General features: G+C 38.4%; 1 protein-coding gene across 32 annotated transcripts in view; it reads left to right on the plus strand.

The window, feature by feature from the left end:
• The window catches only part of PPP3CC (protein phosphatase 3 catalytic subunit gamma), a 101,149-nt gene that overhangs the window by 30,352 nt on the left and 55,732 nt on the right, over positions 1-15,065 (plus strand). For all 32 annotated transcript variants that reach the window (XR_010159439.1, XR_010159440.1, XR_010159441.1 and 29 more), the window contains exons 2-3: positions 4,355-4,552; positions 4,901-5,025. Coding sequence is in view for 17 of the 32 variants with exons in the window: in XM_001155871.8 (XP_001155871.2) it covers positions 4,355-4,552; positions 4,901-5,025 (323 nt within the window). In the remaining 15 variants the exon portion in view is untranslated. The remainder of the gene's footprint in view (positions 1-4,354; positions 4,553-4,900; positions 5,026-15,065) is intronic.

Consider the following 15,065-nt stretch of genomic DNA (forward strand, 5'->3'; position numbering starts at 1 on the left):
CCCCAAAGAAGATATTCAAATGGCCCTTAAGCAAGTAGAAAGGTCCTCAACATCACTACTCATCAGGGAAATGCAAAGTAGAAAACAAAGAGATACCGGTAGACGTTCACTGTACTGGAATAAAATTTAGCAGATGAGCAATATTGAGTGTAGACAAGGATATGAAGTAACTGGAACCCTTACACCTTGATGGTGTGAGGGTAAATGGTATCACTTTGTGAACTGTTGGGTAAAACCAATGTTGACCCCATAAACTTTCAGTCCCATTCTTGGGTATATACCTAAGAGAAAAGAGTGCTTATGTCCACCAAAGCACACATAGAATTATATTCATAGCAACTGTATTCATAATGGCTCAAATTGGAAAGCTGCTCTAGTCATACATTGTCTGCCCTTACCTTTATTAACGCGGTAGTGCTTAGCATGTAGCTACCTGTGTTTAGTTTAATATGTATTATTAATGAAAATTTATTTAGGGGATTTCACCCCCCATTTTTTAACTTTATGGTTTCAAATTTCTTAAAACCTTTCTCTTTACATTGGTTTGGTTTTGGAAGACTAAAAGAAAGAGCTTGTTGCACAGATGGCCCAAAGCACAATTATTAAAATGCTAACTTTTATCTACATCCAGCTCCAAATATTCCCTTACTCCTTGATCATTCTTTTTTTTTTTTTTTTTTTTGAGACTGAGTCTGTGTCACCTAGGCTGGAGTGATAGATGTATATATGGTCCCCTATTCTAAGGTAATACAGTCATGCATCCGAGAAATGTGTCATGAGATGACTTTGTCATTGTGAGAACACCATGGAGTGTACTTACAGAAACCTGGATGGTGTAACTGCTATACACCTAGATGGTATAACTACTACTATGCATAGTCTATATGATATAGCCTATTACTTCTAGGCCACAAACCTGTACAGCAGGTTACTGTACTGGATACTGTAGGCAGTTATAACACAGTGCTAAGTATTTGAGTATCTAAACATATCTAAACATAGAGAAGGTACAATAAAAACACAGTATAAAAGGCAAAAACTGGTACACCTGTATAGGGCACTTAACCATGAATGGGGCTTACAGGACTGGAAGTTGCTCTGGGTGAGTCGGAGGTGAATGATGAGTGAATGTGAGGGCCTAGGACATTATTGTACACTACTGGAGACTTTATAAACTTTATAAACACTGAACACTTAGGCTACACTAAATTTAAAACAAATTTTTCTTGGCGGGGCATGGTGGCTCACTCCTGTAATCCCAGCACTTTGGGATGCTGAGGTCGGCAGATCACTTGAGTCCAGGAGTTCAAGACCAGCCTGGGGAGCATGGCAAAATCCCATCTCTACAAAAAATACAAAAATTAGCCAGGCATGGTGGCGCACACCTGTAGTCCCAGCTGAGGACTGGGAGGCTGAGGTGAGAGGATCATTTGAGCCAGGAGGTTGAAGGTGCAGTGAGCCATGGTAGTGCCATTGCACTCCCATCTGGGCAATAAAGCGAGATCCTAGCTCAAAAACAAATTTTTTTTCTTTAATAATATATTAAACTCAGCTTACTGTTAAGTTTTTACTTTATAAATGTTTCAGTTTTTAAAAACTTTTGGACTTTTTTGTAATAACACCTAGCTTAAAAGACAAGTACATTGTATAGCTATAGAAAATAATTTTTCTTTATATCTTTATAGGCTTTTTCTATTTAAAAAATTTAAAATTTTTTTTAACTTTTAGAATATTTTGGTAAAAATGAACACACACACACACACACACACACACACACACACACACTGAGCCTAGGTCTACACAGGGTCAGGATCATGAATATCCCTGGCTTGCCCCCCTACATCTTTATCCACTGGCACACCTTCAGGAGCAGTAACAGGCATGGAGCTGTTATCTCCTAGGATAACAATACCTTCTTCTGGAAGTCCTCCTGAAGGACCTGCCTGAGGCTCTTCTTGAGGAGATGTCACTCTTTTCAGAAATTTGCCCATGGTGTTTTGCTTGGTTTATTTCTATTTTTCATTGTAGATTTGTTTGTAAGCAGTTAATGCAGCCTGAACATTCCTGTGTATTAATGAAAACCTTTCTGTTTTTGGGGGTCCATGTTTTCACACTTCCTAAGGAGTTTGTTGAGGTGTGCAAAAGCTTCTCCCAAACCCTTCACTGTGAGTTTTGTTGGGGGTTCTTTTTCTTTCTCCAGCAAACTTCCTTCTCTCTTGCTGCTTCTTCAGCTGTGCATTCCTATTCCAGTTCCAACTCATTAGTCAATTCCTGCGATGTTATTGTGGCTATAATGTTACTAGATGACAGGAGTTTTTCAGCTCCATTTAACTACAGTCCATTGTTGACCAAAACATCATTTTGTGGCACACAACTGTATTTAGCTATTTTAGTGGTTGGGTAGCTGCTATCGTTTTTTCAGTGAAATTTGAGTAGTTAAAATGAGTCAAGTAGTAGCTGAAAGCATGACGAAACTTACAATAGGACTTTCTTTACTTGTAAATGATACAGTATGGTATGGCTAGATTAAGTCTTTTAAAAATACTCATAGATTTCAATTTGGTTCTTAAACTTGGTTCCATAAAGCTGGAAGTGGAACCATTGGACATATATCAGAAATTCAATTGAACGCCTCCTTTTAAATTTATGGTTTACAGACTTGTGGCTCTTAATCCCAGGGGATCTAAAGTAGACTGTGTTATAAAGTAGGCACATAACAAGACAACAGCCAATTTAAAAATATTAAATGAACTTGCTAATTCTCCATGATATTATATATATAAACTTTGTACCTAATGTAAACTGAAAGTAGTTATTAGCATTTCCAGATTAGAAAACATAACTGGACTTCCCTTATCTGCTTTTTCCTTTTTTTTTTTTTTTGAAACGGAGTCTTGCTCTGTCGCCTAGGCTGAAGTGCAGTGTCACAATCTTGGCTCACTGCAACCTCCATCTCCCAGATTCAAGCAATTATTCTGCCTCAGCCTCCCAGGTAGCTGGGATTACAGGTGTGTGCCATCACACCTGGCTAATTTTTGTATTTTTAGTAAAGACAGGGTTTCACCATGTTGGCCAGGCTGGTTTTGAACTCCCGACCTCAGGTGATCCACCTGCCTTGGCCTCCCAAGGTGCTGGGATTACAAGCGTGAGCCACACCACACCCGGCCCCTTATCCATTCTTTTATGCTCTGTTACTACAGCAAATTATTCTCAGACATAGCTCCATCTTGGTAGTAGTGTTCTTGTTATTATCAGTAACAAAGTACATTAAGCTACTGCCTTTTGTTTTATTCTGTTTTGTTTTGTTTTATTTTGAGACAGTGTCTTGCTCTGTTGCCCAGGCTGGAGTTCAGTGGCGCGATCTCAGCTCACTGCAACCTCTGCCTCCCACGTTCAAGCGATTCTTCTGCCTCAGCTTCCCGAGTAGCTGGGATTATGGGCACTTGTCACTACACCTGGCTAATTTTTGTATTTTTAGTAGAGGTGGAGTTTTGCCATGTTGCCCAGGCTGGTCTTGAACTCCTGACCTCAAGTGATCTGCCTGCCTCAGCCTCCCAAAGTGCTGGGATTACAGGCATGAGCCATGGTGCCCGGCCGAGACTTCTAAAACATAGGTGTCATTAGGACAGTTCTATAGGAGAAATAAATGCCATTTTAGTATTGTGACTACTTTTCTTTCATTTTCTTTAACCATAGTTTCATTTTTAACACCTGTTCTATAGATAGAAAAACAAAGATACTCATGTCATCTAGTGTCTTGTCTCATTTATAACTTGTTCCCTGAATCAGCTTCAAGTCTTTCATGTTTATGTGTAAAACATAGGGCTGGGCGCAGTGGCTCACTCCTGTAATCCCAGCACTTTGGGAGGCCGAGGCAGGTGGATCACCTGAGGTCAGGAGTTCGAGAGCAGCCTGGCCAACATGGTGAAACCCTGTGTCTACTAAAAATGCAAAAATTAGCCAGGTGTGGTGGCATGCTTCTGTAATCCCAGCTACTCAGGAGGCTGAGACAGAAGAATCGCTTGAACCCAGGAGGCGGAGGTTGCAGTGAGCTGAGATCGTGTCACTGCATTCCAGCCTGGGTTGACAGAGCAAGCCTCCATCTCAAAAAAACAAACAACAAAAACCATTATAATTTATGCACACACAAATATTTAAAATGATTGTCACCTTTTTATACTTAGAATTGATCATTTATGATACATAGTATCTTAGAATTTTTTCCCCACGTACTGGTGCTGTGGATGTGAAATCATGGTGATTTATTAGGTTTAATTTGTCATGTAAAAGAATTGTGTTCTGTTTGTTCTCTATACATTTAAATATTTTAAATTATTATTATTTTTTTTTGTAGCTGTCCCCTTTCCTCCAACCCAACGGCTTACTTTCAAGGAAGTATTTGAGAATGGGAAACCTAAAGTTGATGTTTTAAAAAACCATTTGGTAAAGGAAGGACGACTGGAAGAGGAAGTAGCCTTAAAGATAATCAATGATGGGGCTGCCATCCTGAGGCAAGAGAAGACTATGATAGAAGTAGATGCTCCAATCACAGGTATAAAAAGTCTTTGCATGATACTTTTTTACAGTATAGATTTGCATGAGCAGTTTTGAGAAATAATTACAAATAACCAGCTAAAAAGTGGTGTGGTAATTTTTCTAGAAATTATGAGACAGTCAGGATTGGTTAGGATATTTGTTGTTAACTGAAGAAATACAATTTTAAGTGTCTCATATTTCCAGTAGAACTATTTAGTATGAGTAGATTGACTACAGTTTTACAACAGTCCTGTCAAAAGCTGGAGTGATTTAAGTTAGAAGTTAAACTGTGATCCCTTTTGGTGTAATGCCCTTTGTCTTCTAAGGTATAATTTCTCACATCACTTTATGCTTTTTTTCCTAGTATGTGGTGATATTCATGGACAATTCTTTGACCTAATGAAGTTATTTGAAGTTGGAGGATCACCTAGTAACACACGCTACCTCTTTCTGGGTGACTATGTGGACAGAGGCTATTTCAGTATAGAGGTAAAAATTAAACTGGATATGTTGGGACTATTATATTGTCTTTTAAAAAAGATGATTTCCATTCTTCAGTAGAAGAAATTAAAATGAGAACTCTGGCAGAATTTATAAACTTTGTTACTTTCAAAATTAAAGTAGTAGAAATGTTTTAATTGATAGAACAGTTATTCCTTTTTTAAAACCAGTAGAAAATCTGACAAATAGGCTATATATTAATATTAACCCAATTTTACAAATAGTTAAATGTTCACCAACTTTTCCTCTTGAAGATAGTATAAAGGATTGTATAAAAATGACATAAATTGCTATTCACCCTAAATGGGGTTTAGATTAGCTGACCTTAATTATAAGACCATAAGCTGCTGAGCTACAATTAACACTTAGATTAACTGCCAGTGCTAAATAAGCACTAAGCTTTTTGTAGGAATAATGTCTGGTACTGGTACACATAGTAAGCACTTAATAAATGTTCACTGAAGGGGAAAAATGAGTTGTAGTTAATTAAAACTTATACTTTCCTTTTATATATTTTGAAAATGGAAAGATAGGAACATGTTTAGAATTAAATAGAAGCTTTAATGTGTAAAAGATAAAACTACTTTAGAACTTTATGCAACGACTTGAGTACAGTGGAACCACAGCACATTCATAGTTAATGTTCATTGATTCAACTCTACATGCTGGCAAATAAAAGAGAAAAAAACTTTTGAAATAGTGTGGGTAATAGGATTTGTAATGTGACCAAGAATAAGCATGAGCTGAGAAATTGAGTCTGCTTTCTGTCTTGCTGTCTATAGTCCTGCCTGCCCTTATTGTGTGAGAATCTCACTGTACTAAGTGTGTTTCTGGTGGTTAAAGGTTTATTGTCTTGCAGCCTCACTCCTAAATGCAAGTCAGCTCTCTCACCTGATGCCCAAGCAAAGGAGCAGCAGTTGCTCTATTGCTGTAGAAAAAATAAGCAAAAAAATGGATTTTTAGTTTTCTGTTAGATAGGCAATCTAAATTCATGAATCAGAAAAGTTCAATGTTGGCCAGGCATGGTGGCTCACGCCTGTAATCCCAGCACTTTGGGAGGCCGAGGCAGGCAGATTACGAAGTCAGGAGATCAAGACCATCCTTGGTAACATGGTGAAACGCCGTCTCTACTAAAAATACAAAAAATTAGCCGGGTGTGTTGGCAGGCACCTGTAGTCCCAGCTACTTGGGAGGCTGAGGCAGGAGAATGGTGTGAACCTGGGAGACGGAGCTTGCAGTGAGCTGAGATCACGCCTCTGCACTCCAGCCTGGGCGACAGAGCAAGACTCTGTCTCAAAAAAAAAAAAAAACAAAGTTCAATGTTAGTTGCCAGTGCACAAAATTCATTTAGTGTCAAATGTGAGGACAAAAGTTAAAGGTATAAACTGACAAAATAGTAAAGCCCATTTTTCCTTCTGCTCTGTAAATGTCCAAGGTCTCTAAATAGGTACTGGGAATAGGTGGAGATTATCCTTGCAGACTGTATCATTGAGGAGCTTCCCTGTTGCCACTCATATCATGCATGTTTCAGTAGACATAAGTCAAATGTATGGATGTGGGGCTGCGCGCAATGGCTCATGCCTGTAATCCCAGCACTTTGGGAGGCCGAGGTGGGTGGATCACCTGAGGTCAGGAGTTCGAGACCAGCCTGGCCAACATGGTGAAACCCCATCTCTACTAAAAATACGAAAGTTTGCCAGGCATGGTGGTGGGCGCCTGTAATCCCAGCTACTTGAGAGGCTGAGGCAGGATAATCGCTTGAACCTAGGAGGCAGAGGTTGCAGTGGGCTATTGTGCCGCTACACTCCAGCCTGGGTGACAGAGCAAGACTCTGTCTCAAAAAAAGAAAGAAAGTATGGATGTTAGAAAGACACATTGAGTTCAGTTTATTTCTTTGTGTTTTTGCTAGCATGAGAAGGTTTCAGACGGTAAAGATTAGAAGAATACAAAAATTACTGAATTTCTAATTAGCCATTTTATTTTATTTTATTTATTTAGAGATGGGGTCTTGCCATGTTGCCTAGGCTGGAGTGCAGTGGCTATACACAGGTGCGATCATTTCGTACCTCAGCCTCCAACTCCTGGATTCAAGCCATCCTTCTGCCTCAGCTTCCTGAGTATCTGGAACTATAGATGCACACCACTGTGCCTGGCTAGTCATTGTATTTAATAAAACAACTTTTAAAAAATTTATTTATTTATTTATTTTTTGAGACAGGGTTTCGCTTTTGTTGCCCAGGCTAGAGTGCAATGGCACGATCTCGGCTCACCGCAACGTCCGCCTCCCAGGTTCAAATGATTCTTCTGCCTCAGCCTCCCAAGTAGTTGGGATTACAGGTGCCTGCCACCACGTCTGGCTAATTTTTTGTATTTTTTAGTAGGGACGGGGTTTCACCATCTTGGACAGGCTGGTCTTGAACTGCTGACCTCGTGGTCCACCCACCTTGGCCTCCCAAAGTGCTAGGATTACAGGTGTGAGCCACTGCGCCTGGCAATAAAACAATTTTTTTTTTTTGAGATGGAGTCTTGCTCTGTTGCCCTGGCTGGAGTGCAGTGGCACGATCTTGGCTCAGTGCAACCTATGCCTCCTGGGTTTTAAGCAGTTCTCTGCCTCTGCCTCCTGAGTAGCTGGGATTACAGGTGCTTGCCACCACACCCGGCTAATTTCTGTATTTTTAGTAGAGATGGGGTTTCACCATCTTGGCCAGGCTGGTCTTGAACTCCTGAACTCGTTATCCACCCACCTTGGCCTTCCAAAGTGTTGGGATTACAGGCATGAGCCACCGCACCCAGCCTAAAACAACTTTTTAGTGATAAATTATTATGCCAAATTATCTTCTGATTAACTCGTATAACTTAAAATAGCTTTAAAATAGTTTTAATTCATTAATACATTCAATAAAGCACATAGAAAATATCAACAATGATTTTGTGCACAGACATCATGTTCAGAATATTTTGTGTTATGCATTTTTTTCCTCACTCATCAATAAAGTTTCTTGAATGCCAACTTTATGGGCAGGCTATGAGAATAAAATAAAGAATAAAATTTATGCTCTGTAGGAGCTTCCAGTCTAATAGAAAAGATGCACTTACGAATAGACTTTCATTATAATATAAAATGTGCTTCTTGAATTAACAGCGTTTTTCATATTAGGACTTAGCACAGTGCCTAACACATAGTAGGCACATAGTTAATATTTGTTGAATGAATGAATGTTAATAAATCATAGTTTGTATTTAGCTTTATCCTGTTAATTAGATGTTTGCTAACTTAAAGGGTTTTTTCTGCAATAACTTCAGAGATAAATGAATCAAAACTTTAAGGTGACAATGACATTTTATACCAGTGTTAAAACCAAAGTATGAGATCTATCGAGTATTCATTGGAAGTCACTTATTTATAAACCACTAAGATTATAAACCTCTATAGGCTATAGCTTACTCTAACATGTTGCAAGTATATACTTGAAAAATAATTTTTTAATAAATATTCTTGATAGCCATGAGTGTGATGTTTTTGTTTAATAGATGAAAATAAGGTCATGGAATTCTTATTACAATTTTTTGTTATAAATAATTTATTTTTAATAGAAAAGTTGGGAAATGCAGAATCTAGAAAACAAAAACTTTCTACAAATCAGAGATAATCACTGTTAATGTTTTATTATACTTTCTTGCAGCCTTTTTTCTTCTTTTACATTTGTATATATTTTGTTTTTAAGAAAATTGAGAGCATTTTGTATGCTCCTTTTCTGGTCTTCTTTTTCCACTCAAGATTGTATGGAAAGCATTTTTCTGTATTGTTTTCTCCAGAAGTGTAGTGTCAAAGTCAAATAAAATAGAGACAAATCTCTGAAATTAAAACATTTTATCTGGGAAGAAAAAAGACCAGCCTGGCGAACATGGTGAAACCTCGTCTCTACTAAAAATACAAAAATTAGCCAGGTGTGGTGGTGGGCGCCTGTAATCTCAGCTACTTGGGAGGCTGAGGTGGGAGAATGGCTTGAGCCTGGGAGGTGGAGGTTGCAGTGAGCCCAGATCGCCCCACTGCACTCCAGCCTGGGTGACTGAGCAAGACTCTGTCTCAAAAAAAAAAAAAAAGAAAAGAAAAGAAAAGAAAAAAATGCAATTTGGGGCATACACACAGACTGAGCAGTCTTTGGTATGTCTGAAGAAAAGAGAAGGTTAGGTTTTATGAGAAAGAAAAATGTTATGTATTGCTGTTTGAGAAAGTTCATTGACACTATAAGGTTCTGGAGGGCTGACAAGTTTTACTTAATCTCATGTAATCAATTTATATTCTGCTTGATCTCCGTTAATAGTTTCATGAGTCCGTCAGTTTCTTTATTAGAGTTGTGGAAATTTTTATTTAGCCTATTGCACTTAATGTTATCAGTAACCTGTATTTAAGAGTACTTGTTGAAGTCTTTTCCATGAATCTGATTGTGCATGTTTTTAGAGACAAAACAGTAACTGGATGACAAAAGCTTAGAACAGCCATGGTTAAAAATCTGATGAAAGTTTACGATTGATAAGGAATTTTGTTATTTCTATTATAGATAGCATTTTAGGATACAATAATCAGAATTAAGACTGAGTTATGAGTTATGCAATTTTTATGAGTTATACAATTTTTGAAACATTTATATTAACAACATACCCATAAATGCAACTAAAATAAGATCTATTATCACTTACCATTTAACAGTTTCTTATATAATTTACTAAATGAGCCTGATCATTTCATATCTCTGTAAGATGAGGGATATAGATCTTTTGAGGCTTTCCAGGGGCTGAACTGGAAAATCCCAAAGTTAATTTAATTTAATTTTATTTTTTTGAGACGGAGTCTCGCTCTGTCACCCAGGCTGGAGTACAGTGGTGCAATCTCAGCTCACTGCATCCTCCGCCTCCCAGGTTCAAGTGATTCTCCTGCCTCAGCCTCCCAAGTAGCTGAGATTACAGCCCCCCACCACCATGCTCAGCTAATATTTGTGTTTTTAATAGAGATGGAGTTTCACCATATTGGCCAGGCTGGTCTCCAACTCCTGATCTCAGGTGATCCACCTGCCTCAGCCTCCCAAAGTGCCAGGATTACAGGTGTGAGCCACTGCAGCCAGCCCCAAAGTTAATTTTAGGTCAAAAGTACTTAATTGAGGCTGGTCACAGTGGCTTAAGCCTGTAATCCCACTGCTTTGGGAGGCCTAGATGGGAGGCTAACATGTGTCCAGGAGTTCAAGACCAGCCTGAGCAAGACCTTGTTTCTATAAAAATAAAAAACAAAAAAAGACTTAATTGAGGATTTGATTTTGGGGACGTTTGTCAAAGATGTCAAAAGGCTCAGAACATCTGATCAAAACAGAGTCACACAGGTCACTATAAAATAATGGTCATTTGGCTGTGTGCAGTGGCTCATGCCTGTAATCCCACACTTGGGGAGGCCGAGGCAGGTGGATCACCTGAGGTCAGGTGTTTGAGTCCAGCTTGGCCAAGATGGTGAAACCCCGTCTGTACTAAAAATACAAAAAGTTAGCCGGGCGTGGTGGTGGGTGCCTGTAATTCCAGCTACTTGGGAGGCTGAGGCAGGAGAATCACTTGAACCTGGGAGGCAGAGGTTGTAGTGAGCCAAGATCGCGCCACTGCACTGCAGCCTGGGCAACAAGAGCGAAACTCTGTCTCAAGAAAAATAAATAATAATAATGATAATAATAAATAATAATAATAATATTCATTCAGCCAGTGATAAAAGATTTCCAAAGTAATACAGAAAGTTACATGGATGTAAAAACGTTAGTTTCCTTAAAGTTTAGTTTTCCTAAGTAATAAGATACCTAATAAGGGCAACACAGAAATTATCTTGATGAAATGTGAAAGTTTTATGTCCTTTTTTTTTTTTAATGTTTTAAATTCTGGTATACATGTACAGAACATGCAGGTTTGTTACATAGGTATACACGTGCCATGGTGGTTTGCTGCATCCATCAACCTGTCATCTACATTAGGTACTTCTCCTAATGCTATCCCTCCCCTAGCCCCCCACCTGCCAATAGGCCCTGGTGTATGATGTTCCCCTCCCTGTGTTCTTATTGTTCAACTCCCACTTATGAGTGAGAACATGTGGTGTTTGGTTTTCTGTTCCTGTGTTAGTTTGTTGAGAGTGATGGTTTCCAGCTTCATCCATGTCCCTGCAAAGACATGAACTCATCCTTTTTTTGGCTCCATAGTATTCCATGGTGTATATGTGCCACATTTTCTCTTTCCAGTTTATCACTGATGGACATTTGGGTTGGTTCCAAGTCTTTACTATTGTGAATAGTGCTGCAGTAGACATACGTGTGCATGTGTCTTTATAGTAGAATGATTTATAATCCTTTGGGTATATACCCGATAATGGGATTGCTGGGTCAGATGGTATTTATGGTTCTAATCCGTGAGGAATCACCCCACTGTCTTCTACAGTGGTTGAACTAATTTACACTCCCACCAACAGTGTAAAAGCATTCCTATTTCTCCACATCCTCTCCAGCATCTGTTGTTTCTTGACTTTTTAGTGATCACCATTCTAACTGGCATGAGAGGGTATCTCATTGTGGTTTTGATTTGCATTTCTCTAATGACCAGTGATGATGAGCTTTTTTTCATATATTTGTTGGCCGCATAAATGTCTTCTTTTGAGAAGTGTCTGTTCATATCCTTTGCCCACTTTTTGATGGGGTTGTTTGTTTTTTTCTTGTAAATTTGTTTAAGTTCATTATAGATTCTGGATATTAGCCCTTTGTCAGATGGATAGATTGCAAAAATTTTCTCCCATTCTGTAGGTTACCTGTTCACTCTGATGATAGTTTCTTTTGCAGTGCAGAAGCTCTTTAGCTTAATTAGATTCCATTTGTCAATATTGGCTTTTGTTGCCATTGCTTTTGATGTTTTAATCTTGAAGTCTTTGCCCATGCCTATGTCCTGAATGAAGCATATAAAAGTTTTGTTTTTTAAACAAGCTACCAAAAAGGTGAAGAAAAACCTTCTGTAGTATGATTGTTTCTTCTTATGTGATGTTCACTTACATAACCTGGAAATCAAACCTGATGTAAAGAGTACTTGAATTAATCAGACAGAGGAAGAATGTGCCCAAGATTATGAATGTTGCAATTCAGCTACATCAAGAAAAGCCAAGATACATTAGAGGAAAACATAGCTTTTTTAGGCTTTTAAGATAAACCTCTTAGTGTCAGATCATAACAGTAGAGTTAGAATAGGAGAAAAAAAGTTATAGGAGCAGATGAAAAAGTTGGAGAGAGTCACCTTCTAGCCAAGCAAAAAGATACACTTTTTCAAGTGGAGAAAGAACAGAAGGCAATAATATATGACTTGCAATCATGTACAGTGAAGGACAGCAGAATTTGAAGTTCTGAGGTATACATTTGAGAAGTTGCAAAAAGAAACAGATTTCAGAATTAAGTATCAAAACCTCTTGCAGTTTTACTAAGAGAAAGTCAATACTTTAAGAAAAGCCCTGTTCTACCATAGGAGACCAAATTTTATAGTTTTGTATTAGTGTCTTTTTACTATCAAAGCTCAATCTTTGGGAAGACCACATGTCATTTTATTTTTTTATTTTTCAATTTTTATTTATTTATTTTTTTTGAGACGGAGTCTTGCTGTGTTGCCCAGGCTGGAGTGCAGTGGCACAATCTCGACTCACTGCAGGCTCCGCCTCCAGGGTTCACGCCATTCTCCTGCCTCAGCCTCCTGAGTAGCTGGGACTACAGGCATGTGCCACCACGCCTGGGTAATTTTTTGTATTTTTAGTAGAGACTGTGTTTCGCAGTGTTAGCCAGGATGGTCACGATCTCCTGACCTTGTGATCTGCCTGCCTGGGCCTCCCAAAGTGCTGGGATTATAGGTGTGAGCCACTGCGCCCAGCCCCATATGTCATTTTATTTTAATTATAGCCAGCTTGATCACATACAAAATTCCATTTATAAATTCCGTTTTCACAAACCCTATTACAATTTCACTCAGACTATTAATGACATGCTTGGACTTTCTGCTTTGTCCTGTATTTCCTTTCTTAAATAACCATTTTATTTTAGGATGAAAATTTGCCGCATAAGATTCTTTGTCATACAAAATTATTCTATTTCTCAATGAAGAACACATTTTAATGCCTATCTTATAATTAAAAAAAAAATTTTTAAGAGACAGAGTCTTGCTGTGTCACCCAGACTGGAGTGCAGTGGTGCAATCATAGCTCACTATAACCCTGAACTCCTGGGCTCAAGCAGTCCTCCTGCCTCAGCCACCTCAATTAGCTAGGACTACAGGTGTGTGCTACCACGCTTGGCTAATTTTTTTAAAAAATTTTTTTAGAGTTGGGTCTCACTGTGTTGTTCAGGCTGGCCTTGAACTTCTGGCCTCAGGATACCCTCCAACCTCAGCCTCCCAAAGTGCTAGGATTACAGGCATGTGCTACCACAGCCAGCTTGTATCAACAATTTTAAAAACAATTAATTTATCAAAGAATTTACTTAAGTCACAAGAACTGAAAAAACATCTGGGTTAATTACTACATATTTTATATGAGAACTCGTTTACTTAAACTAATCAGAATAAATTTTTTTAGGGATTTCTGGCTGACTATATGAGATTTTATTATGTAGACACAGCATACAACATAGTGTATATATATAATATAAGCATATCTACACAGATATACATACTTATAAATAAATTCTTATGGCTTTTGTTTTAGAGTTTTGGTCATGAGATAGTAAAACACTCACCAATTTATAAAAAACAGTAGGATTCAGATTATCTTTCTGACAAAATGGAATAAGGTCAAACTTAATGTTCTTTTTTAAAACAGGCAATATTATGAGGGTTGTGAACTAAATTTTGAGTAAAGTAGTTTGAGTCAGTTACCAATAAACTGGATTCGACACAGAATAGTTAATTGTGGAAATATGACTGAATTATCTTCTAACAAGGTCTGTTCAGTATTTTATTGGTCTCAATTCTTTATCCTTGAAGATAAAAGTGTTGCCATTCCTTTTACTATGGGCAGGCTATCTTTACATGGGAATTTCATTTTTGCAAAGGAAAGAGCATGAAGGTCAAAATGATTTTCTTTAATATCTGCTGGTTTTAAGTGTTTTACTTAAATGGTCAGTATGCCACAATAGCTGAAGAGTTTTGAAAAAAGAGTTTAGTTTAGAAAAAGATAAGAGGAGGCAGAGCGGGAGGGGAAGGCTCTAGAGAGGAAAGTGTTTCAGCTAGCTTTGAGGCAGTGTTTTGTAGTGAGTCATTCTTTGAGTCCTAAATCCTTTTTTTTAGCCTCAAAATATCAATGAGATACGCATATCTTATTTGGAGTATATTATTTTCTAACTGTGGTCTTTTAGTTTAAAGAACAACAGACTTTTTGAATGATCCTTACAATGTTTGAACATGTTACCGGCTGGAATCCCAGAAAATATCTTGGCATGCCTTTGAATTTTCAGAGCCCATTTTATTGTGAGTGCTCTGGTTTAATCCCAAATACACAAAAACCAATTAAATATAAGCACTGAATTTGCAAAGGCCAAATAAACGCAAGCACAGATGGGAAAATAAAGTACCCACTTACCAAGAAGGACGATAAGAAGCCTTCTCCAACTGAAAGAAAAAAGAGAGATCCCAAGGCCTCAACCCAAAGGGAAAAATCCCTTCCCTGAGACCCCACAGCCAGGGTCTACAAGGAGGAAAAGAGTCTTCCTTAATAGGAGATCCCTCAGCCAGATCAGACGGGAAGGGGAAAGACACCGTCCCATCCAAATCCCAAATAAAACAGAACTCAACCAAAATCGGGAGTTCAGTCCAAGAATGACTCACTAAGGGAAAAAGAGGCAACTTGCAGAAGCTGTTAGGGGAGGGGGTGACTTTCAGAGGTCCCCAGTGTGGCTACCTCGTACTATAGTTCCAATGGCTGCTGATCTTCTCTGAGATGAGTCAGCCTTAGACTCATACTTGACCAAGTATATCAAAGTCAA

The sequence above is a fragment of the Pan troglodytes genome, chromosome 7, assembly GCF_028858775.2.
Source record: "Pan troglodytes isolate AG18354 chromosome 7, NHGRI_mPanTro3-v2.0_pri, whole genome shotgun sequence".
In the NCBI taxonomy this organism is placed as follows: Eukaryota; Metazoa; Chordata; class Mammalia; order Primates; family Hominidae; genus Pan; species Pan troglodytes.